A 26634-nucleotide genomic window follows, 5' to 3' on the forward strand; every position below is an offset into this window, starting at 1 on the left:
AAGACAGAAACTGGCTTGCCCACTACTCCAGGCAAGCTGGAACTCCTCAAGGATGCGCTGGGTAGGAATGAGAGATCCAAATTCTGCAGCAAGTGTATGCAAAATGGGATTGAGAAATGAGAGGAACTCCAAATTTACTTTTGTAATCAGTATTATAAGATTAACATTTATTGTCCTATATATATATATATATATGTATATTTAAATTCCTCGTTCCTACCATTTTCACAAGTTCTTTATTCTGTAGAAATATTGCCTATTTTTCTATAGAGCTCTATGCATGAAGTATTAGAATGGCAATCAACTGTTATCTTTTGTGTACTGAAAGCACAGGGTCAATGCAGGGGCATACTAAGCTTGCTATTATCTTATCAAATGAAGGTATCGTTCCATTTTGCAGCATTAGGCTTAACACATTTGGCATTGTTAAACGCCCAATCGCTTTCAAAGGATCATGGAGGAACATTGATCAAATTTAGCCTGGATGGCAAGTACCTGAAGAAGCCTAAGTTTTATGTTTATAATAACCATTATTTTCTTGCACATTATTATTGTCGAGATTGTGTCTCCATAGAACTGACCATTATTTTTCAGAATTGTATTTGCCAAAAATTCCTGTTATTGTAGCATGTAAGATTTTTTAGAGATGAGAAACCCATGATTTTATTTTTAAAGTAATAAGTAAAAACATAATTGAATATGAATAGATAACTGTTGCATAGTATGCATGGAGATCTGCCTTAAATGAAGTAATTTCGTATGTTTTGAATTTTCATTTCCATTTCATTAATTTCGATATGAGTACGTACTAGTACTACTGGCAGCCCCAATTTATCATTATTTTTTTAATTTATATTTATATTTTATATTTTATATTTTTTTCTCATATGTAAATAAAATTGGAAGTAAATAGTATTACTACTCATATTATAAACCGATCGAGCTTCTAGAGGACGTGTCTTAAAACCAAGCCCCCTCGTCTACATGCAACCCCTGCATGAAAGCTCCCCACCACGTGCCACAGCTTTTTTCAACGCGTGCCTCTCCACCCCTACACTCCCACCGTCTCTATAAAGCCCACCTCCCTCCCCCGCCCGTTTCTCAGTACTATGAACGATCACACAATTCCCATTAATTAGCATTCGCCACTTCTGGTCGATTCCTAATCCTCGGATCATCATCTTCATCCAATGGCTGAGCTCCAACAGCAATCCCAGCGTCCGGACCTGCAACCTCGGTCCCATCAAGTTGTGAAGGCAGCCACGGCGGCCACTGCCGGAGGGTCCCTCCTTGTCCTCTCCGGCTTGATCCTAGCCGGTACGGTCATTTCCTTGACCGTGGCCACCCCACTGTTTGTGATATTCAGCCCGGTTCTCGTCCCGGCGGTCATCACGGTGGCCCTTATTATCTTTGGGTTCTTGGCGTCCGGCGGCTTCGGTGTAGCGGCGGTGACCGTTTTGTCATGGATATACAGGTACGTTACAGGAAGGCAACCACCCGGCGCGGAACAAATAGACCAGGCACGCATGAAGCTGGCGAGTAAGGCTCGAGAGATGAAGGACAGGGCCGAGCAATTTGGACAGCAGCATGTCTCTGGTGCACAGGGTTAAGCTGCAACGTAGTACCATATAATATGCATCGATCTCGTGATGATCTCCCCGTCCTCCTCCTCCTCCTCCTCCTCTAAGTGATGGAAGCTGCATGTACTAGAAGGTTTCATCGGTTGTCGTTAATTTCTCGTACTTACAATTCTGTAGCTTTTTGAGTGCTTTTATGGCGTCTGTATCACTGTCGATGTAATGAGTTAAAACACTTATAAAGTGAACTTGAATTCCCATAATTTTCATTTTCCTATTCCTACGTAATTGAGGCGCTCGATTAATGGGGCTCTGATTATTATCAAGATTAATCGCTTATTAGCTGATAAAATTATTATTTTACCAGTGTCTTAAAAGCTAGCCCTGCAAAGCTGACGACGATGAAGATATATAATACTAATGTTGCGTTTGGATGTTGAGTTAAACTCAATTCTTTATGAATAGTAGTGAGTTGAGTAGTGAAAGGAGTTATATAGAGCCATCTAAATTGAGTTTAAAGTATGTTTGTATATTAAGATGAATTTAGTACTTTTTATAGAAAGTTGAAAAAAGTTGTAGATCTCCTTTATAAAAATGCGTTAAGTTAAAAGAAGTTATAGATCTCATGTATAAAGAAGTTTTGAGTTGAGATAAATTTAGTAATTTAAGAGTTAGATGTTTGGATGTTAGACTCAATTTAAAATTAGACTAAATTCAGCTGAGTTTTACAACCAAATGCAACCTAATTTTCATCTGATAAAACCGATCGAGGAAATTTAGTCATTTTTACGAAAAAAATGATAAATAATACATTAATTAGGTAGATGTGTGTGATTATGTAAGACTTTTTTGTAAAAAAAATCTATATTAGAATATATAAATTAAATCCATTTTATAATAAAAGTAATTATGAATTGAAAATGAAACGATCTAAGATTATGATTTACAAATTGATAGGGAGAAAACATTTTTTGTTTATTGGAAAGTGAATAATATTACTCGAACAGCCCAAAAAAATCTATTATTTTAAGAAAATACAACATTTATCTCTGAATATTTTTTTGCGATTTCTCCTATGAAGACACTAAAAATATTCTGTGGGATGGACTTCTTCAATAAATACAAAAGTATTGCTACGCCGACTAAGACCTAAAAGTAACGAACTTGGGTACATAATTTTTATTTTCCTATTAAGTTAAATCATACAAGGTACATTTTTCTTTTCTAATCGGATACAAGCTGGTGTGCTTGGAAAAAAAAGGGTAGAAAATGAAAATGAAAATAAAGTAAGGTGCTGCAAATGTAGCAATCATGGCCAATAATAATACATCGATCAGTGATGAATCCTTCGCTGACTTGAAACATAATCCATCTCTTTAGGGTTTAGGATGGGATTCCTGGCTTTGACATTGCTCAAGAGTAACATTACAATTGTTCATGGTGCGCGCATCAAGGAGACCGTGATTCCATAGCTTGATCATGAATAATCTCCAACACCTGCCAACCACCCATGAACATATTATATTATTAGTACTTCAGACCTGTTATTTCCATCATAAACATGATATTTTCAATTTATCACTCGATAGCATAAAACAAAATAGAACTTAGGTTGAAATCTTACCAATCAAATAAGGAAAAGATCAAAGTTAACATGCAAAATATCATATGTATTTTAGGTCGCGGTGCTATTTTCAAAGGATGACTTGGAAGGAATGGGCATAACCACTACTTGGAATCACATGAAAATGGCTTACCAGATCAGGGCAGGGTTCCGGACCAGGTCAGGTCCATGCAGTCTCGAAAAGGCCTCACATGCCCAAGGAATGTGACCATCTGCTAGCACCCTGATATTATCATAGGAAATATTTCAAACCAAAAGCCTCAAAAGAAGTAAAACCAATGCCGAAGACCCTTTCGGGCAGTTCAGAGAGGCATGGCACTGAATGGTTGTCTTCTGGCAATGGACATCAAATCAGAGAGTCCCCAGCAACGCAATAAAAATAAGAAAGTCACAACGAGGAGAGAAGATTACCGTTGCTTCCTCACAAAAGAGTTCCACATGTGCATCATCAACTTCTCATCCTTGGTCACATCAACAAAATCATCAAGCATCTGCAACATTCTAAATTGTATCAATGCTATCTCAAATTCCGAATCACTAACGAGGACACAGAATTCCGAGTAAAATATGGGCAGAGATTCTAGTTGAATTGAATGAGCTTTTACCCATACTACCCAACCCAAAGCTCAAATATGTTCAGCAAACTGACCATTGAATCAAGAAAGACTGGACCAAGACTTCGTTTTATCAATCTAACTTTATCAATGGAGACCAAAAAGGAAGAACCGCCATTAAGAAGCAAAGATGTGCACACACATACACATGCATTTAACGAGCCAATAATATGCAATTTACCAGAGTCATGAACAATTAACTTCCGGAAACCAGACCATGCATCTCCATGGCTTATTTTCCAGGTGGTTAGCATGCAATGAGCTGAGACTTCTTAATTGCTATGAAATACATTCCATATGTAAGCAACAATATTTGAGTACGGAGGCTTTAAATAACCCTGTAAAATATTTTGAATTTCATGTTCATTGTTTCTCACATTGTTTTGTTTCTTCAATTTCAACTCACTGATTTTGTGCACAAAGCCCTATAATCAGACCAATCAACTGAACCATTGAACCCACAACAGGAAAATTTCAGACGTTTCCCTTGTTTTGGTCTTAAAACATAGAGAAATGTATATCATTTCCACTTTTATCCCGTAAGGGATCCTAATTTTGATCCTTAAAATTGATACTTCTTGAAGGTTACCTGAAAAGCTCTCTTCAACAGAAACTCTTTCTCAAACCAAAGAAGCAATTGCAAGGAAACAACACCAAAAAAATATTGTTAACCAGAAAATCATTAAGCATACCCTCCGATCTTCAAAATCTGCAACATCGTCATCAACTTCATCCTCACTATCCCTATCTGCTAATACTTGCTCCAGTGCCATCAGCTTCAAGCACAAGATAATAACTAGTTTCAGGTATTTTGAGTAATAAGTATCAGTAATAAGTATCGAAAACAAAAGATGATGTTGCTGAAAAGGAAGTTGGCTATATCCCTAAATGATATGAAGTTGTCACCTGAGCTCTATGCGAGTGAAAGAACTGTCGCTTCCGCAGCAGGGCACAGCTGAAAAGATTAGAAAAAGTAAATGTAATAGTCTGGATTTGCTGTGCAATGTTATCTTTTATGGTATGTAAAATGATGAAATTTCTAGTTTAGAAATTCCGGACAAACCAAATCTTTACGTGTTGTCCATAATATATGCATCTGGTTCGATCATCAGATAAATGTCCCAAAATAGAATACAAGCTTGGTTAGATATGAGCCAAATACCACTTGGTACTGGATTTCACCAACCTTTGAAGATAAAGATCCTGTTTGAGGCTTTGAGCCAATGCAGGCATTTGACTAAACATCTTAACTAGGGAAATTCCAATGTTGTGAAACTAGGCAAGTTAATGGCCTTGCAGCAAGGAATGGCCTCGCAAATGCCACAGGAATAAAGTTCATTTACCTCGGTATAATCTTCTCGTGTTTTTGCAAATAATTTATGCAGGTAAATGAAATAAGAGAGATTGACATAGATTTTGGTAGATGAAAGACATTGCATTTCAGACATTTATACTTGCTTAAAGAGAGAACATGAAAGGTAATATCTTTACTCTAATGTTAATGTATCAAACTTGATATAGTTGTTCACCCTACTACTAACAACTTTTCAGACTAGTGGCTAGCCAATTTGAAACGGAGGTAATTTCCAATGCACTGTAGAGCATGGTAGGGGTGGGAGAGAGGACTAGCAGACATACTTTCTGGGATCAGAACGTTCAATAGATAACTTTCTCGTCTTCGCAAATTGTAGCATGGTAGGGGGCACAAGATTGTTCCCAAGTATTGATTGAACACAATCAGGATCTACATGTGATTGTGGTACGGCATTTGAAATCCCTGCAACAATAAAGCCAGAGAAAACATATTTTAAACATTCTTCAGCACCAAGAATGACATTCTGCAAATCATCCGCACCTGAGAAACGAGCCTTATCACCTTGGCTAGAATAAGCATCTGAAAAAAAAAAAGATTGTCCATGAATAAAATCCATAGGAGTGGATGAAGGGTAGATAGTTTCCTAACAAATAATCCACTCCAAGAACCCTACTCAGTATTACCCATAAAAAAAAAAAAAAATCTTCTCGGTATCAGCAGATATCTAAATTACAGCATAATGCATTTATTAAATCGACCGGAAATATCCCATAGGCTTGTTTAAAAACATGATATCTAAGAAAACCTGCAATAATAGGTTCATGCAACCTTTTTCATATATATCCAGGCTCAACAATTGTTACACAAAGCTAGATAGATTTCAATAATTCAGTCCTAGTTTGAGATGGCCTTTTGCAACAACACTTTGGTAGAGCAACTGAGGTCGTTTCACAAGATTCCAATAAACTCCAGAAGGTCATTTACCAAAATGCAATGTGCAACTGAAATCTGGAGATTACAAAATGTTGCAGAACATTTTCGCCAAGACGTAGAGAAAACGCCACAGTTTAATCCCATATGGTGTGTTAGCTGTGTTTAGAAGCTCATGCAAAAGAACCAATTAGAAGATCAGTTGAGACTGCTGATACATGAAAAAAATGAAAGGACACATACCATCCGCCTTGTCTAGAAGCTCACAGACTTCTGATGGCAAATCTGACTCCAAGGCGAGGTGATGTACATGCTTTGCACTTTGAACTAGGTTCTTTGGTCTTCTGCGTCTAAGTGGCTTTGAGCTGCATAGAGAAATGAGCCCCCACACTTATCCTAAGAAATTGATGTATATAGTTGTAAATGGCACAAAGCCAAAGAAACTAATTAGCTCACGCTACAGAAAAAAGAAGATATTACTTACCAAAAGAAGAATGTCTGTTGCTTAGGATCAACACCATCGGCAACAACCTGAAGAGAACAAACTTGGAAATAAATTCCAAACAGTAATGCAAAAGACACAAAAACAAATTGTTGTACACAACAAAATACATGCGTATTCTTAACCCAATAATGCTAGACACTTAATGAGTAACAAGGTACAATAGCTGATCATAAAGTAATTTTTCACGGTTAAGTTAATTGTCACCTCAGATCTCCACGTATCAGTTTTCACAGACACATTTACAGCTTGATACTCTTCAGTCACCTATAATACATCCATGCTTCAGTAGTTATGCTTCACCAAAGCTTAATCACCAGAATGACAAGATTTCTGAAAATTACCAACCCAAAACTCAAAGTTGAAGAGATCATGTGATGAAGACAAGTGAAATCTGAGACCCTACAAAAAGAAGGTTCAAAATTTATGAGCATCAACATGAAAAATCATACATACCATCTGTTCATTTTCATATGAAATGAACTTCAAAGATATCAGAAAACAATTCAGAAAAAAGCTTCACCTTAAAGCTAGCACATTTTACCAAGCAGAATGGGCAGGAAAAGTCTTCTGTTACTGCAAGTTATAGAATTAACCAAATTATGGCTCCTACACCACAACCATGCATTAAAAGAAGAGAGTGGAAAAAAAGCATACATCATCAAAACTATTAGGAAGGATTATAATAGCAGGAAAAAAAAGTAAAAATAGAAATTTCCAAGCGCCAGTCAGTCATCACACCAATATCCATTATATCTGAAAGTACATGGAAATGAAAAGTAAGATTATATGAACCTTTTCTTTTATATGTAAGTAGTAAGATTGTATGAACATATCTTTTTTTTTTTTTCTTTTTTTTTTCTTTTTTTTGGGGGAACCACCCCACAGCAGAGCCCTTAGGACTTACCCATGGAACGTAACCCCCGGGGAGACTAGCACAACAACTCACCGCCATGGCCTCCCACTTAAATCGTAGTTTGATCCCAAGGGGAATCGAACTTGTGACATGGGGCTCATGCGCACAAGTTCACCCTTACCACCAGGGCTACCCACGGGTATGAACATATCTTGGACTGGGTGGACCATGTATGAAGTTGACAGTACCCAAGAGATATCATAAACTTCATAGACAGTAACCAAGGGATATCATAAACTTCAGAGGTGCTTTTCAAGCACCAAGGGTCCAAGAGTGCTTAGATCAACAATTTAATATTTTCTTTCTTTCCTTTATCTTTACCATAAACTGATCAACCAACTCACACCCAAGACTTTATTAAGAGGTAAATTATGAATTTAGTTACTTATTTTTGCGTGTGAATTTTTTAAATTTTTGTAGGTCCATGTGGGCTTCAAGATTGTTATAAAAGTTTATTAGGGCTACAATTAAGGTGTAACGAGGCCCAATCCATGTTCTAATACAAATAATCAAAAGAATCCAAGAAAAACTAGGAACCCTTGTTAGATAAGGGCTCCTCTTGACTAATCAGACCAGCCGGCACTAATTTTCAGCAACAACAAACACCAAAAAATTAATAAAAAACAACCGAAAGGAAAAGAAAAGAAAGAGAAATTCATATCACCTTCTGTCCTTTGCAACTTATTGTCGTAGTATCGGTAATTAAAAATGACATTTCCTGCCCTTAGCCTGGATAGCAAAAGCAGCCAGATTTTTTAATATATGTCCTTGAGGGAAAACAAAGATATACAAATCCAATGTTGAAGTGCGACGCAATTGACAATAAGCATGCTAAATGCACATACTTTAATCTTCCAAATGAACAGAAATACACATTTTTTTAGGGCTGTACAGAAAATTGCAAAACCGGCCGAGACCGACTCAGACCGACCGCCGGAGCTCGGAACCGGCCGAAACCGGCAGGGAACCGGTCGGCCGTCGGTGATAAATCATCAAAACCGGCGTCGGCCGGTTCGGTTGCGGTTTGAACCAACCAAAAACCGAAAAACCGGCCGACGCCGTATATATATATATTTTTAAATATATTCATTTATTAAACGACGCCGTTTCACTTAAATAAGTGAAACGACGTCGTTTTCATCTTAAAGTTAGAAAAAAAAAATAAAGCGAACGACGCCGTTTGGCATAAGTTCCAACTGGGGCATATTGTCCCCGAGCTGGCCCCAACCCCCAGCCTCCCAGGTCCATTTCTAAGATTTCTTTCCGCCTCCCTCTCTCAAACTCTCATTCCGTCATTTCCAGTGACTCAGTCCGTGAGTCCATTTCGATGATTTCGGCAATCGGCGCTACTTCAGTGACTCAGTCCGTGAGTCTGTGACGCCGCATCGCCGTCCACGACTCCAACCACTCACGGCACCGACGCCCAGCGGTCCACCGTCCAGCAGCGGCGAGACTTCCTCCGGCAAACCATAGGGAACCCGAGAGCCTCCACTCCATTGTTGTTTTTAGGTATGATTTTGAGATTTATTTATTTATTTATAAGTATTTTGTGTTTTTTTATTTAGAACCCGAGGATCAATTTTTGGATTAGGGTTTTTGTTTTTTGATTTGGTATTTCAATCTAGGGTTAGGGATTGTGTTTGCTTTGTTTGAGATGATTGAAATAGTGAATATCATTTTGATGAAGAATTTTGATTGATTTTCGTCGGCAGTGTGCATTGCCATTCACGGATTGGAATTTGGATGTAATTTTGTTGAAAAAAAAATAATTTGTGATGTTTATTGAAAGTAAAATTTATGATGTGTTTGTGTTATAAATAATTTGTGATGTTTATTGAAAGTAAAATAATTTGTGAGATTTATGAGCGATCTAAAATGTAGATTAGAATCTTAGATTTGTGATGTTTGCCACGTTGCAAACTAGCTGCTGTGTAATTAACAATTGTGGTATTTTTTGTTCTTTCTTGTTTTTACATGTTAGATGAATTCTTCGTCAAGTCCAATTGATCTTGATTCGAACTCCCAAATACCAAAACCCTCGACTTTAAGTGCCCCTAATAGTAGTAATTGTCCACTTCCTAAGAAACAGAAAGGGAAGGATCCGTCAATTGTTTGGGATCATTTTATAAAAGTTGAGGGTTGTTCCGTAGATGATCCTAAGGCCAAGTGCAATTATTGTGGCAAGATATACGCTTGCCACTCGAAGAGGAACGGAACTTCAACTATGCAAAACCATCTACCTTCATGTCTCAAAAGTCCTCATAAGCGTAGGCCTTTAGATAAATACCAAACAACATTGGCAGGTGAGGTATCCTCGGAGGGGTTTGGAGAGAGTGATAATTCTTTAAGAAATCTTGTAACTCATAAATATAGTGAGGAGGCTGTGAGGATGGCGCTTGCGGAAATGGTAATTCTCGATGAATTACCATTTAGAATTGTTGAAGGGCAAGGATTTAAGAAGATGGTTTGATTGCTTGAACCTAGATTTAAAGTGCCATGTCGAGTGACGGTTGCAAGAGATTGTATGAAACTATTTGTATCTGAAAAAGCCAAACTTAAAAAGTTATTCAAAGATGGGGGAATGAGGATTTCATTAACTACCGATACGTGGACATCGGTACAAAATCTTAATTATATGTGTCTAACTGCCCATTTCATTGATAGTGATTGGAAATTACAGAAGAAAATTATAAATTTTTGTTTAATCCCTAATCATCGAGGGGATACCATTGGAAAATATGTTGAATCGTGCCTCCTTCATTGGGGCATTGATAAGATATTTACTGTTACTGTTGATAATGCTACCTCAAATGATACTGCAATTGCATATTTGAGACATTTTTTGACGGAGAATATGTTGGAAGGGAAGTATATGCACATGAGATGTTGTGCTCATATTCTGAATCTTGTCGTGAATAAGGGTCTTAAGGAGTGTGATGATGCCATTACAATGGTTAGAAATGCTGTTAGATATGTGTGCTCCTCCCCTGCAAGATTAGACAAGTTTAAGAGATGTACAGAAAAGGAAAAAATTGATTGTAAAAAAATGTTGTGCCTTGATGTACAAACCAAATGGAATTCAACTTACATGATGTTGGAGGCTGCTGAGAAATTTGAAAAGGCTTTTAGGCGAATGGAGAGTGAGGACTACAATTTTCTTTCTTACTTTAAGGATGGAAACATTGGGCCTCCTAGAGCTGGCGAGTGGGAGACAGTGCGGGTTTTTGTAAAATTTTTGAAGATGTTTTATGATGCCGCTTGTCGATTTTCTGGTTCTTTACATGTCACGGCAAACACAAGTTTTTTAGAGATTTATAAGCTCCAAAAAGAGTTGGTTAGACTGTGTGAGAGTCAGAATACTTGTTTGATGAGCATGGCCATAAGCATAAGAATGAAATTTGATAAGTATTGGGGTTCATTGGATAGACTGAATTTGTTGTTGTTGATTGCAGTTCTCCTTGATCCACGTACTAAGTTGGGGCTTCTTACTTTTCACTTGAAAAAAATTTGTGATCATAATTGGGCTGAAGATTTATTGTCGAGGGTGAGACAATTATTATCAGACATGTATGAGGAGTATAATGCTACGTTCGGTTCTTCCTCGAGTAGTAGAGAGCATGTTTCCCCTCCGTCATCTGTACCTCCAGATGATGTTGAAGACAATCTTGAGTCACAACTTTTTTATGAGTGGTTGCAAGCATCGACTGCCTCTGGATCTACATCTACCAAAACAGAGATTGATCGGTATTTATCAAATGGTTGTGAGGCATTCAGTCAATCTTTTGATTTGTTGAATTGGTGGAAAGTGAATGAGCCTAACTATCCTATACTTGCGAGAATTGCACGAGACGTGTTAGCCATGCCTGTTTCCACGGTTGCATCAGAGTCCGCATTTAGTACGGGAGGTCGGGTACTTGATCCTTTTCGGAGTTGCTTAGCTCCAAGAACTGTTGAGGCACTTATTTGTACTCAAAATTGGTTGCGACATCCGTCAACGCCAATTGATATTCGAGACTCCATGGATAATGTTGAGAGCTTTGTAGTAGAATCTGGTAATGTGTTTTTAACTTTTTCTCATTCAATTCTATATTCATTTATTTTTATTATTTAATTTAATTTGTTTTCATTATCCTAATTTATTAATATTGATAATTTGATTATTTGGTGTTTTCTTATAGAGTTAGAGCATCATACATCACAACTATTGATGATTGAAGAGTCGAAGACTGCAGACTGAAGAATGAAGATTTTTTGGATTTTATTCAAAAACAATTGTTATTTGTTGCTTAAGACAATTTAATTTTGTTTGTAATGTGTATTAAACATCTAGTGGAGTTTTTTTTATTTATCTAGTAATTAATAATTTAGTATATAAGATAATAAGACTATAAAATATAAGTAATATATATGTAATAGTTACTAGTTAATAGTTATTAGTTACTAATAATATATGCATGGCATGATTAAAATTAAAAAGAAATTGATTAAATTAATTAATTTTAAAAATTCTGGAAAAAAAAAAAGTCTTTGTAGTAGATGATTTTGAATAACAAAATGAGCTCAAAAAGAGGTTGAATTGGGTTTTAAAATGGCCCAAACAGTGCCAAAACCGGCCCAAACACAATGGCCCAAACCCGACAAACCAACCGTGAACCGGCCGGTAACCGAACCGGTCGGTTTTCATACCCTGATTCGGTCGGTTTCGGCCGGTTTTGAGGCTCTAACAAAACCGACCGGTCGGTCTCGGTTTGGGCTCAAAACCGAACCGACCGGTCGGTTTTTCAGCCCTACATTTTTTCATGATCAAATTACATTTTTTAATATTATTCACCTAGTTATGTATTTGATTGACTTGAGGCTAGTTTGTGATAATCTACACTAGCATGTGACAAAATTCTTGAATCAAAGCTTGTTAAATTCTTGAATCAAAGCTTCTAAGATAAAAATGCCACAACAAAATATGTGCAGTATCTGAGTTCAAGGAGAATACTAGTCAGTAGATCTAACAGTGACAATTCTTAAAAGCAAACTATGACGATTTCAAAAATGCAATTCTAACAGCATCTCTGAAGCACAAGAAAACGGGGATATATAAACGAGTAATGCTACATACAATCGTAGAGTGCGCAAGCGTCATGCAGTCGCTTTGAAAAACAGTGGGGTCCATTATTAAAAAATTAATTTTTTTTCATGTGGATCCCGTATTTATTCACTTTTTTCAAAGTGATTGTATGACGCTTGCGCACTCATGACTGCAACTATCATTTCTCTATATAAACATGTGTAGTGATTAACTACAATGCATGCGGGGTTCATCAAGATTGACAATCCCTCGTCCTTTTTCACATGAAATAGTGGTTTTATCCTAATTTTTAACCATTGAATAGTTAAAGATCCTCTAATATGAACTTATAAAAAATGATCTTTGTGAGAGATTTAAAAAGTTAAAGTATAAAGTAAATGACCATTTTCTTTTGAAAAAAAAAAAAAAAACATAAGTTTTCTGTCATACATGCAACAATATTCACTGTTCAGAACCCTACTGAACCCACGCAATCATGTTGTGCCATCAAACCCCACTGTGCTGTCGTTGTCGGACCATCGAAAGTCTGAACATGCAGCCCCTGCACACTGTAGAGACAAGACAAGAGAGAGAGAGAGAGAAACGAGATCTGCCAGGCACCGTCAAACCTGTGGCCACCACAGACAAAACCGACGGCGACCCCTCGAAGGAAACCCCGGCAACGGCCCTCCCTCCGGTGACCAAGATCCTCACAGAAAGCCTTCCTTTAGGCTTCGTCGACGCAGATCTGGTGCGCAATGCAGATTTTGTTAGTCACAGACAAGGCCGAGCTCCGGCGACAAATAAGATCCTTCTTCTTCAATCGTATTCCTCTCGGTTTCCTCAGAGATGCACAGAAGGCTTGTGCATGTAAATGATGCATGTTGTTCTAGTATTTTCTAGAGCTATTCTGACGGAGGGTGATCTACTTTCATCCTGTGATTAGGGATCAGAGGATGACGACGTACAATGCGGATTCGTCTCAGATGGATGGAGAGAGTTGGATGAAGGTGGAACCAAAAAGTTTCGTTTTTATGAAAGATGGAGGAAATAGTTTTCGCATCTCTGAACATAGTAAAAGGATGGCTAAGTTCATGTGTCTATGTGGGACGGCAGCTTTATAGGTGGCTAAGGGGATAGAAGATTGCTTAGAACTTATTTGTCATGAGGGATTCTTCAAGGAGCTAAGGATGGATAATAGAGTTATCATCATTTAACATCATATTAACGCAATCGGCAGTTTTTTGCAACTCTTAGATTTTCGGAATGGGAGGAGGAAAGGTTTGTTGGTGATCTCGGAAGGCGCAAATGGCATTGGATGGAAAGGTTTTCTGCATTCCATTCGAAGCATCACTGGGTCCAAAGCCGTTGTTCCGAAGCATGCAACCAAATGGGAGTTTGTTGATGGAAAGAAATTGGGAAGGCCTCCCATGGTCAAAGGTGCCTCGTACGCCTCGGTGTTGAGGTCACCGATGGGTAGTCCGGTAGAGAATAGCTCTGTGGCAGAAGGAAAGGGCAAGGCACTTGGAGGAGACAAAAGCTGTCAGGTGACATTGGGAGAAGTGGAAGGTAAACACCATGTGTTGCAAGGTGGAATGGTTGCCTCTGTCGGGTGTTCGAGGGTGGAAGAAGTGAAGGGGGTCTTGTGGGCTGTAAGAGCTCAATTGTCGGGAGTTATGGAGTATCTGAAAGATCTTATGATTAAAGAGGATAAGGGGCTGGACCTAGTCACGGGTTTGGTTGGTGGGTTGAAAACGAATGGTTGGGGGGGGGGGGGGGGGGGGGGTTCACTCTCAGTTGAAGATAGGGGTCCTTCCAGGGTTTTGAGTACTTTGGAAAAAGCAGACAAACCTCTTTCAGAAGGTGAAAATGGAGTAACAGAAGGTAGTGCTTCACCTACCTGTTCTATGCCTCCTAAGGGAGCAGTAGGGTCTGACAAAGTGGCACAGAAATGATCGTCCGGGGGTGGAGCACCTACAAGCAATGTCCTCGTCAATGGAACGACGACACCTATGTCGGAGATGAAGGAACCTTTAATGGTGACAACATTAGACAGCAACAATATAGCTGTTGAGGAGGTTCGGGATTTGAATGCAAGATATGGAGGGAAGGAAATTATGGGTTTGTCATTGGTGCCTTGTGAGGAGGAATTTCTAGGGTCGGGAGTGCAATTGGGAACTGTGTCTAGGGATAATGTTGTTCCCCTAGTTTCGCTCCCTCCGATAAACAATGTAGCGGGTTCACCATCAGATTGGGTTCTGCATAAGGTTAACGAGATTCAGCATATTGTGGGACTTTCATATGGAGGATGTGAAGACCAATTTAAAGCACTACTCACTGCTTTTGAGGTGGACCACTAGCTTGAAACCAAGTCAAGTTTTAAGGAAAGCAGGGAGTTAAAGTGTCTTTCTTGGCCAATCAACTATGACACAAAGGGAGGTAACTCAAGTCAACGGAAAACTAAAGGGAGGGCTTTATGAAGACATCCTCGTAGAGGGAGTTTCAGGAGGAGTATTAGTCTTAAGTGGGTTGGGGATGGGGAGGTGTGTTCTATTCCAATTCGGGCTTGGAGTATTTCGGATAGATTTCTAATTTTCACGGGCTTTTTGGGTCATTAGGAGCTCTCTAGTATGGACTAGGTGTTTTCTTGTATACGACCAGTGTACTTGGTTACTCCTATTGATATATATCTTATTTTTATTTATCAAAAAAAATATATATATATATTTGTAACGATCTAAATGTTCATGACCTTCTTCTTTCGATTGTAAACTCTAACTAAGTGTTTCTTATGTATACTACCTGTGTACCTAGGCTTTGTCTTTTTCTATTAATAACATTTCTACGATTACTTATAAAAAAAAAATCATTGTTCAATTAAAGATACAAATTGATGTGCTAAAAATATTCATCAAAATAAGGAGATTTCCACCTTTATGGTCGGTAGATAATTGCATTATATGAATATACAGATCATCTCATTATTGTATGTGAAAACAAATAAGACTATTAATCTTGATAGCACAATTATATTATTAATTTTTTTTTTAATAGGTAACATAGTATATTATCTATACCACACGTGGCTTGTATTTGAACTACTGTGTTGCTGTGTTTATGAATGTAATTACATGTATATATGACAGAGGAGTGAAAATTACCGGATAATATGAGACAGTGATGAAGGAGCGTCACTACATAAGTACGAATTATAAGGAGATTTCTCCTGGGCCCCTATCTCTTCTGCAGAAATATTTACTTGCACTTGCTGCGAAGTACTCTGAGGAAACCCAAAAAAAAGACATATTATTGATGACAGTGACCTAGAAGAGTAATGTGAAAAGGATAAATATAATAATAAGATAAAAGGACATTAAAACAAAAAATAAATGATACTCATTTTTCACAATTAAAAAAGGAACACTGAAGGTAGAAAATACCAGAGTTTCAGGATTATAGGGAAGTTGAATTGAGATGCATTTGTCCTCATTCAAACAACTAAACTGAGGAAAAGTGAAAATAAACTTGTTAGAAGATGAAAAAATCCTAAGATATGTCTATGCAGCTATTTGCACGTCTCAGCAAGAAACAATTAGTTAGTAGGCATCTATAATGCATACCTTCAAGAAGCAAGAATGCATATTCACAGTAGAGATTATCTCAGCCCTTTGGCCTAAACTAAAGTTTGGAGAATTTTCCCACGACATATAAAGTGATTCGAATGGTAGCTTGCCCCATAAGCAGTATCCTCCAACAGTTGCTGTCAAGTAAAAAACAAACAAAACCAGCAAAAATCTTATGCTGAGAAAAAAAATTGACAATGTTTCGCATTATATGCATCATGGGGTGGAAAATACATTTAACAACTAATTTGGAGACTAAATGTTAACTATGTATTGTACTTCCTACCCAATATAATAATATTATATCTAAGATTTTCTCATCATTCACCAGATTGTTCTACTTCAAAAAATTTTCCTTGCAACTTTTGGGCAATCCACAGTTACCATCTGGAGTTTTCTCCCTAAAATTATCGCCATCAAAGCATAATTTGAGAGATCACTATTTACTTTTTAATTAGGAAGTTAAAAAATGGTATTAAAACAGAACCACATAGAAACCTTAAACGCATTTAGCATAAGTAGAGTAGATATAATGAACGGAAAAAAAAAAACCTTTCCTTTTTTTATAATTGATTAAACAACAGAGCCAACCACTCATAAACTGTTAAGCACTTGAACTATTAAGCTAAAACATGAAGCCAAGTGTTTATATACAATAAAGTTAAGCAACTAAAGAATATCTTACACAGAAAAGAAGTTATATCCAAAGATCCCTTGGTTATATTGATTCCGAGCAAAGGATTTTGGGCACCAACTGCAAGAAAATAATATGACCAGATATTACAGTGAGTCAGACTTAAATCCATCTTACACCATTCAGTGACAAGAAAATAACTATTGTTGCATACCCCAGCTGACAAGCAAGATAGCAAGTGAGCCAGATTTAGCCTCCATTGCTAGCTTATTAATCTCAGGAAGAATAACATTTGCTGCTTGAATTTGAGTACTCCTCTCAACTCCGGTTGGATTGGTCAAGATGCACACTCGACTAAAGCGGTACACAGCTGAATACTATTTTTTATGTGGGGGGAGGGATATAAACAGCAGATTATTGTCAACAAATACTAGCAAAGTGAGAATAATTTCAATTAGACATAAATTGATTAATTAACTTAGCTAAGAAAAAACATGCATTCTTACCTCAGCATCTGCAACATCGGAAACTAGTCTCGCCAAAAAAATGAACAAAGGAAACAGATTTTGAGTTTGTAAACTTTCATTCACAGTCCCAGGTACAGATATTTTCATTTGTATTCTGCATGATCAACCAACAGGAACCAAGTAAGAGCCTCGAATTGTTAGCTCTAGTGCCCTTATTCAACTGATTACTCCAGGGTCATGAAAAATAATGAAATTCAACTAACCATGCGAAGAAAAAGATTCAAGTATTCTTAAACAGAAAAGCTTGGTGCTATCGTTTGTCATATACTTGATGGAAGGATTAAATGTTACAACAAAAGGAGCACAAATGAAAATCATCGTCAAATTCAAAAGCATGAGCAAAATCTGGTTGAGGATGTTTATCTAAATCGTGACAGGAGGTTTTTCCTTCTCTTAAATACTAGAAAACCTTCAAAGTAGTGGCATTTGGATGATAGTAAATTTAAAATACAAAGATATGTAAATCATTTTGCCCAAAAATAGAAGTATAGTATCGAACTTCTTTATATCACAGACACTAATCCAAGGCTCAGTTTAACTTCTTAATTTATTTATTTATTTTTATTGGAAGTTTAACTTCTTCATTAGGACGTCCACGTGACGGCGTTACTTAAGAACCAAGATCCAACAGATACTCAATGGAAGCTTAAAAACATTTGCGGGAAAAAACAACAACAGAAAATGCACAGCTGAGAGAAAATGTAGCATATGAGCACCAATGTAAAACGAAGTTTGGACTGGAAAACCATATACCTCTTTTTATGCATTGCCTCTATCTTGTAGCGCAAACATCTCTGAAGAAAAGAAGGCTACACAAGCAAAAAAAACAGGTGTCCCCGTTAGAAACGCACAGACGGAATTGGAGACAAAAGCAACACACACAAAAAAAAAAAAAAAAACAAACAAACAAACAAAAACAAATTGTAGGGCGACTACGTTTCTGATGGCACGGCGCTGAAGAATGTTGTAGAGCTCTACGGGCTTGCAGTAAATAGAGAGGCTCTCTTCGGCGGCGCTTTCCTCCTCCGCCGACATACGCACACGGGAATCTTGTCGGCACATATTCTACGATTAGCTTCTGCAATTTGCAGACGGTAATTGAGGATTTACAGCTCAAAAATCCAAAAAATTAGAAGCAAAAAAGAAAACGAAAAGCAAGAAGGAGCGGACGAAAATCACAAGGGATGATGATTCATTGGACTAGATAACGGATCACAGGGCGCTTAGAAAGCAACCAGTACTGGAGGGTTACGATTTGGAAGCGCCGGGGCCGGTCATCAAGTACTCGGCTGAATTTGGGATACGAAGTAGTACTAGTAGTACCTGGGAGGCTAGGATGAGTTGTTCGGTCCGGCACGTGTCGGGTGCATTTTAAGTTTTTAACTTTAATTTTCCTCGAGTACTTTTTCATTAATGGGATTACATGACTTTGAGCTCTCCCAATCAATTTTTTATCTTATCTTTTAAAATATATTATTAAAATTCATTTTTTCTATTTTATATACTAACTTTTATAATATATTATTTATAAACTTATCTTTTTTTTTATATCATTTAAATATTTTTTTTATTCTTTTTAAATATTTCACTTCTACCAATAAATTTACAATATCCATATATATTTTTATATTTACAATTTATTTTTATATACAATGTAAAATAATTCAATCCTATACACGTAAAACAAAAATATATAAGCTAATAAAAATTAAAAATAAAATCAAATATAAAAAAATTGATTTAAAAATCATTCTAATATATTTTTTAGAAGAAAATAAAATATATGTATTTTAAATGATGAACAATAAAAAAAAATTTACTTACATGATAAAAATCAAAATAAATAAAAATGATAGAGTAAATGAAATATTAACAATAAAAAAATTTTTACAAGATGAACAGTACCCGCTACATATAGCAGGGTACTGTAGCTAATTGTATTTTACAATTCATTTTACATAACCAGATGAAGCTTCTTTTTATAACAATTCTTTAAATTATTTACATTTTTTATATAATACAAAAACTATTAAGAGTGCTCTTACAATCTTTTGAAAAATATTTAAACAACCGATGAATTTATCTCACACTTTAAAAAAAAAATGGATAAATTTAAGAGTTAAGTGAAAATTTTATTTTTTTAATAAATAATTTTATTTTTTTAATAAATATACGAAATTTGTACACTCTAAAATTTTATTTAATATTACTCGAATGGTTAATAGTTTCCGACTATTTTATATAAAAATATCCATATAAAAATATCCTTACATTGGTAATCCATAATTCTAAATAATTTGTAAGTATTAAAAAAAAAATCCAAGATTTTAAATGTCCGAATCCAATTAACTGATTTAATTATTCAGATTAGGCTCCAATTAAGTCACTTATCACTTAAGGTAAATAACCCGACACAAAGTGATCACCCAACCAGTAAATATGGTATTCGGGTTTAATTTTATTTAATTTTTACGTCAGAAAAGGAAAGCTTTCAAATGTGCCCAGAAGTTCAAGACTTTTGTGCCATGATAACAAATCAGTGTAATTAGGGGTGATACCGCATATGCGGGGCGGTGAAATTACCACTTGTTTCAAAGTTATAATAATAATAATAAACGATAAAAAGTGGAAAAAATGAAAGAAGAAAGAAAGAAAATAAAGTAAAACATAAAAATAAAGATAAATTTATTAGACTCCTAGAATCCGTTTGTCAACGCAATTAATTTTAAGAATTCTCGAATATTTCATTCTCAATTATCACTTAAATATAAAATATTTTTTAATTTTTAATTTTTAACTTTTTTATATAATAATTACTTGATCATTATAACTTTTTTAAAATCTCAAATAAAACATAAAAAATAATACTAATTTTTCAAATTTTAAAACAAAAATTATATTTAATTTTTTTAACTTTTTAGTATTTTTACTCAAATTTTTTCTCTTTCATTTCCTAAAAAAATGATTATAACTTTCTCAAACTTTCACACAAAATCTAATAAAGAATTTAATTTTTTCAAATATCAAAACAAAAATTATATTAAAAAATTATATTCTAACTATATTTTATTTAATTTTTAACTTTCATCTCATCTTATTTGTACAACCAAACGAGGAAACATCTCTAATTCAAACAATTTCACTGTTATTGAAGATATTTTAAGTTTCTCGACCGCAATAATTTTGTGCACTATTTTATAAAATCATAAAAACTATTCTCTATGTTTGAAAACGAGAACGATTAAAGTCAAATCACCAAGACACTGACTGCAATAGAAAAGGGCATCGAGTTATCGACAAGAACAACGGAAAATAATTAACAGAGATTGATGTTGGGCATATGATCATTGGCACAGACCATTTAGAAACAAACAAAAAAGGTACGAATGGCAGAACATCCAAAATGAAAACTGACGTGCGAATCATCATCATATCGGTTTTGGGGGATTCGGCAACTCTAATTCATAGAGAAGGTTGCTCTTACAAGCATACATAGCAATGGAATAAAAAAGGAGCAACTAAGAAGAGCAGCAGCCAGCCTTCTGGTTAACAGGTTGTCCTCGGATCTGAACCGTTGGTGGTCTTACATTGTTCATTGGTTGACTAGCCATCCTGGAAAAAAATGATGAAAAAATTACTTGATCATAGAAGAAAGGCAATTGCACGCAAGGATTGAATAACAAAATAAAGCTGAGTTTATTTATTAATTAGCTCCTCAAAACTGTCCGGCACTTGTTTTCTCCTTGATATGCAATGTTATAATTTAACACCTCTTCTCTAACGGACTATTACAGTAACGGTATCAGAAAGTCGTAAAGATGAGAAGTACCTATTCTTGATGTCAGCGGACATGGCCATAAATGCCTGCTCCACATTAGTAGCATTTTTTGCACTTGTCTCCATAAATGGAATGCCGATTTCATCCGCAAAGGCCTATTAGAACCCAGACAGATCATGGGCAAGAGTGTCATTTGAGTTATCAATAATCCAATTTAAACACAAAACAGTCAGGGATAGCTATTACCTTGGCTGTTTCATAAGACACAACTTTATTGGCAGTGAGGTCAGACTTGTTTCCAACCAGAAGCTTGTTTACGTTCTCACTAGCATATCGGTCAATTTCACTCAACCATTGCTTAACATTGTTAAAACTCTCTTGGTCTGTCACATCATAAACTATCTGCCGCACATGCAAAGTTCATTATGAGACAAATTCAAACAAATTCACATCCATAAGCAAAATGCCAAAAAAGAAAAAAAAAATTAGAGGAAGAGAGAGCTTACTATGATCCCATGTGCTCCACGGTAATAACTACTGGTGATTGTCCTAAAACGCTCTTGTCCTGCAGTGTCCCACTGCATGTCCCGGAAAAAGTAAAATAAAAAAATAAAAACAGATGAGTTTCAACAACTAGATAGGAACAATAGCAACATGCACATCGTGGATATGCATAACTGAACCAATTCCATCTAGAAGCAGCATTAAAAAAAATTCTCCATCCCAATGCCTTATCTGCATGAAGATGGACATCAGTGAAATGCAAACAAGCTATAAATGATCCCAACCCACAAGGAAATGATATGATATTGGTTTTGCAGACTTATTTGTCTATAACAATGTTTATCTAGTTGCCATGTCTTCTTTTGAACTTGTTATTTTAGTAAGTCAGATTTTTTTTTTTTATTATTATTATTGATGTGAAACTTCACCAAGGCAGAATCCTTCCAACCCACCCCTGGAGTAAACCTCAAATAAACGACCTTACCGCGGATCATGGAAAAAGTAATGTAGACGCTATAAACCTCATTATGGAATAAATCAGAATTTCCCGGTTTAACCCCCCCCCCCCCCCCCCCCCCCCCCCCCCCCCCCCCCCCCCCCCCCCCCCCCCCCCCCAAAAAAAAAAAATGCAGAATTGTATCATGAGATTCCGCCAAAAAAATTATGTATAACCTTTTAGCACCAAAGCTAGCATAACTCATCTCATATATGTTTCTATGATATCTTCAAAAAAATACAATAAAAAGATTTACCACCATGACTATAGTAATTCCTGCTGTATCATGTTTCTAGTGATAATAAATACATCTCATGCATCCATGCAAAGCTAAACCCGTGACCTCGCCCTTCACCTATTTTAAAGGGAGGGAGACTCCATTTAATCCAGAGACCATTGGCTTACTTTTATGTCATCATTTTACCCAATACCTCAAGGACAAGGTAACCACCTAAAAAGGTAAGGCAGATGCATAAAAACAATCCAAAGACCATTTTCAATTGCAAACTAGTCAGTCAAGTAAATGCCCAGGAACTAATACAGTTCCTATAAAATTTAAAGAAAAATTAGGGGGAGAGAAGGCTTACGATTTGGAGTTTGATGGTCTTCCCATCTTGCTCTACTGTGCGTATTTTCTAATAATAGATGGAACAGTACAATTAGAATCATATCGCTTTGGTTAAAGTAGTATATAGTAAAACCCACAGGTGATACATACAAAGTCAACTCCAATGGTACTAATGTAACTGTCCACGTACGAATCATCCTGAATCAAAGAGAAGAAGATATTAATCAAGAAGATGAAAGAAATTTCCACTTTTCATTGATATTCATGAATTTTGATCAAGAAAGTTTAAGTATAGCACAGTAGCTTCAGTATGGTTGGCAACAAGGAAACTTTCTAACAATGATACAAACATTTTTTCCGGAATTTTTTAGAAGACCAAATGCTTCTTGGCATATAATATACAATAATACCACAACATACAAACATGTGGTATTACACTACAGACTAGACTGCAGTACAAACATGTGCTTCTTTGCACTTGTTGATATGATATAATCACTAATTTAAGACAAACATCTTATCACAACTTTATAAAGGGCCTCAACAATGCAGACCAGCCCATACATAGTATGAATATAGAGACTCAAATCTTCTTCTCTTCTAAGCAAGAAAGAAAAGTATAAACATTTACACCAAGATAAAAACAATAATGATGGTGAAAATAAAATTGAGCTTGATGGATTACAATATCCAGAGGGGTGCATAACAGAAAAAACAGCATCAGGTAAAGCAAATTTCAAAAATATGAACAAGATAAAAATTAACCAACAATAGATTGGCGGAGGTGGAGGGGAGCATTTAATGAAGGCTGGAATTTCAATAGCTTACAGAAAATCTCAGAAGAAGACATGATTTGCCGACACCTGAGTCTCCAATAAGCAAAAGCTTGAACAAATAGTCACTGCAGAAAAGAACATGAAATCAATAAACTTTTTTGAATGGCAAATTTGTAACTTTGTTTAGCAGATGTGTCTCTGTTTAACAAAAAAAGATTTAGTGTGCTAAACATAAACATTAGTGAGGCCTCGTGAAAGATATTCAACAATGTCTTCACTTAAATGCTGCAGCGTGACACTAGTGTTAGGTAGCATATGTATGGCACAACCGCAAACCGTTATTCATGTCTTGAACCCAAAAACCAAATTGAATTAATTAAGGGTTAACTCTAATACTGTGATCACCAGAGCGGAAGAAACAAACAGAATATAAATTGAACCACACGGCAAGAAGCACCTTCTTTCTCGAAGTAAAGTTTCGAGCTTCTAGCTTTTTATGGGAATTGTATCTGAAATAAGGCTGGAAACAGAGCTGGAGATGGGCGCCAGCCAACGAAAGGACTACCTTTCTTGGACAGTGAGAGACGACACCAGATCAGAGCGAGAGACAAGAAATAAACAAATATGCAAGCATGCGACCGATAGCGTGCAGAAACATACACAGAGTTATCCAATCGAACCAAGCGTTTAGATCTGAAACCTAAGACGGTTAACATTTCGAGGTTGAAAATTACAATCCAAGCAATGAATGATTTCAGTCCAAATGATAAATTTCATAAGAAACCATCAACCAATCGGAAGTAAAACATTCATGTGGCAGATCCAGCCAGAGACGGTAACGATGCTTCCGATTGGTTGCCGATATATATTAGACAAAAAATAAACGCCAAGAAAGTTCACAACATCGAACAGCCAATAATAATAATACGTACTAAAGTTTCTTTTCTTTCCTGAAGGATAATTAATTGGGAATCCCCCGAATTCAGTTAATGCCCTAAAGAGAAATGGAAGATTAATCCACAAATCCACCACCCTCGAAAGCAGAAAATCATCAGAGATATAAAGAGATAGTCAAATTCACGACGCGTTTAATTGAACGAAACACGAGAAAGATATTTCAAAAAAAAAAAAAAAACACGATATTTACGATAGATTCAGAATTTTCTTTCTCTATACAAATTCGTTCTCCCGGCGACCAAATAACGGTAAAAGCCGCAATAATCCAAGATAAGGAGAATGAGATAGGAGAGTACTTACTACTCGGGATTCATGACCGAGTCGTTGGTGGTGGTGGTGATGGCGGTGTTTGATCAACGACGAGATCGACCGGGATAGGACCGGTCAGACCGGGAAAGCTTACAGAAAAATTTTTGAGAGAAGAGAGAAGGGGAAGGGGGCTTACGAATTGATTGAGAGCGAAACAAAAATGGCAAGGTCAGTGATGACAAATATACAAAGTGGACGCTGACGAAACCGAAAGGTCCGGGTCTGCACGGATCTGTCGTCTTTGTAACCCGTGCACGTGCGACTTGACTCTTGAGACTTCAAAAAAATAACAATGCGTTTAGAATTATTCCTTCGAAAAAGAATAATGCTAACGGAAAAAGTTAAAAAAAAATTAAATTAAAAAAAAATTGATAAAACTAGTTAAAATTATAAGCACTACTCTAAAATAAATATAAAAAGCTATTTTACACATTTTAAGATAATAGTTTGTTTTTTGCAATTTATAATATTTAACTTATCACAAAAATCACGACAATAAAATTTTAATTGATAATCAAAAAATATTTTTCTTACGTTAAATAGTGTGTCACGTTTGAAAAATTCAGGTATTAAACCATTATCTCACCCTTATTTTTCATCTAAAGTATTTATTTCCACTTGTTAATTAATGTCCCCTTTTAATATATTTTGATTTTAGGTTACATTAAGATTATAAGTTTTCTCAATTTTCAGATTTATTGATAATTTCATTCGTCTAAACTCCAAACGATTTTAAAGAATTTTAGAAAAATATTGGTTTTCAGCTTTCATTTTGGTTTTAGATATTTTTTTAAAAATAGTTCGTTACAATCCAAACATCTTTTCTAAAAATAAATATTCTCAAACAAAAATCTATATTATTATTTGTCTAAATTATTGACAAAAAATTAAAATAAAAAAACTTTTACAAAATTAAATACAAAACATATTAAATGCTAACCAAATTAGGACCGACTACCATTTATTATTGGCGTTGGGAAGATGCACCAAATATACATTATGACATTTTCAAAAAAAAATATATACATTATGACTGTTTAACTGGTGAAATAAGATGAGATAATTTTAAATAAAAATTAAAAGTTGAATAATATATTATTATAATATTATTTTTAATATTATTATTATTTTAGAATTTAAAAAAATTAAATTATTTATTATATTTTATATAAAAATTTAAAAAATTATAATAATTAAATGAAATTGAGTTCGTGCGGCGGATTAAACATGTACAGAAGAATCAGAACGAACTAATTGAATCGAAATTAACAAATTCGATAAAAATAAAGGATAAAAAACAAATATGAACAATCCAACCACACATAATTTGGGATATTAGAGATCCCTAAAGGAATTAGTAGAGATTGAGAAATAAAAATAATGACCATAGACATTTTTTTTTACATGAGAGGTCAATATCGATAACTCTTACTTATAATAGATTTATAATTTGTACAAGAAAGAATAATTTTATTCATTATTTCCATACACCATACTTATTTTAATTTTAATTTTAATTTTATTTTATTAAATATGTAATGTATAGATGATGAATAAAAGAATTCGATTAATTTATGAATAATAAAACTAAATAAAAATAAGTGTGGTGTGTAAGGATGGTGAGTAGCAAAGCTCAGGCTTGAAGCTTACTCTGTCTCTTTTATTTGAACAGATGAGATGAGATCAAGTGAGATAAATTAAGATTAAAATTAAAAGTTGAATAAAACATTGTTAGAATATGTTTTTTTAATATTATTTTTATTTTTAGATTTGAAAAAATTAAATATGAAAATTTAAAAAAATTGTAATAATTAGATAAGATAAGATGAGTTGAGTTGAGATGCGATGAATTGTGAAAACAAATAAGGCCAAACTATATAGGTTACAACTAGAAGAACCTAACTTTGGTATAAATTATATAA

At 35.4% G+C, this 26634-nt stretch overlaps 3 protein-coding genes across 8 annotated transcripts; 1 reads left to right on the forward strand and 2 right to left on the reverse strand.

The window, feature by feature from the left end:
* Window positions 1-1005: 1005 nt before the first annotated feature.
* Window positions 1006-1840, forward strand: LOC121263176 (oleosin 1-like). Its single transcript, XM_041166004.1, has 2 exons — window positions 1006-1151; window positions 1182-1840. Exon 2 carries the CDS (start codon window positions 1191-1193, stop codon window positions 1608-1610), a length of 420 nt encoding a protein of 139 aa, XP_041021938.1. The 5' UTR covers window positions 1006-1151; window positions 1182-1190; the 3' UTR covers window positions 1611-1840.
* A 901-nt stretch (window positions 1841-2741) lies between these two features.
* LOC121262882 (polycomb group protein EMBRYONIC FLOWER 2-like) lies at window positions 2742-18678 on the reverse strand. 5 transcript variants are annotated; one of them, XM_041165553.1, is made up of 22 exons: window positions 18560-18678; window positions 18261-18402; window positions 18078-18133; window positions 17304-17418; window positions 17012-17174; window positions 16849-16917; window positions 16161-16300; window positions 15981-16043; window positions 15702-15820; window positions 8143-8207; window positions 7086-7138; window positions 6911-6964; window positions 6770-6829; window positions 6545-6591; window positions 6304-6425; window positions 5671-5709; window positions 5454-5592; window positions 4722-4770; window positions 4508-4591; window positions 3613-3692; window positions 3335-3424; window positions 2742-3074 (listed from the first exon to the last, which is right to left on the reverse strand). In XM_041165553.1, exons 2-22 carry the CDS (start codon window positions 18384-18386, stop codon window positions 2954-2956), a joined length of 1854 nt encoding a protein of 617 aa, XP_041021487.1. In that variant the 5' UTR covers window positions 18387-18402; window positions 18560-18678; the 3' UTR covers window positions 2742-2953. The 5 variants fall into 5 exon arrangements, with proteins under 5 accessions (XP_041021487.1, XP_041021488.1, XP_041021484.1 ...); XM_041165554.1 differs by having other exon boundaries at window positions 5692-5709; window positions 18504-18664; XM_041165550.1 differs by having other exon boundaries at window positions 18504-18664.
* A 1954-nt stretch (window positions 18679-20632) lies between these two features.
* On the reverse strand, window positions 20633-24959 carry LOC121263138 (ras-related protein RABD2a). 2 transcript variants are annotated; one of them, XM_041165942.1, is made up of 8 exons: window positions 24704-24959; window positions 23499-23571; window positions 22821-22868; window positions 22690-22737; window positions 21609-21680; window positions 21349-21504; window positions 21154-21257; window positions 20633-20936 (listed from the first exon to the last, which is right to left on the reverse strand). In XM_041165942.1, exons 1-8 carry the CDS (start codon window positions 24715-24717, stop codon window positions 20843-20845), a joined length of 609 nt encoding a protein of 202 aa, XP_041021876.1. In that variant the 5' UTR covers window positions 24718-24959; the 3' UTR covers window positions 20633-20842. The 2 variants fall into 2 exon arrangements, with proteins under 2 accessions (XP_041021876.1, XP_041021877.1); XM_041165943.1 differs by having other exon boundaries at window positions 23534-23571; window positions 24704-24932.
* Window positions 24960-26634: the final 1675 nt, after the last annotated feature.

Source organism: Juglans microcarpa x Juglans regia, chromosome 4S (assembly GCF_004785595.1).
Source record: "Juglans microcarpa x Juglans regia isolate MS1-56 chromosome 4S, Jm3101_v1.0, whole genome shotgun sequence".
In the NCBI taxonomy this organism is placed as follows: domain Eukaryota; kingdom Viridiplantae; phylum Streptophyta; class Magnoliopsida; order Fagales; family Juglandaceae; genus Juglans; species Juglans microcarpa x Juglans regia.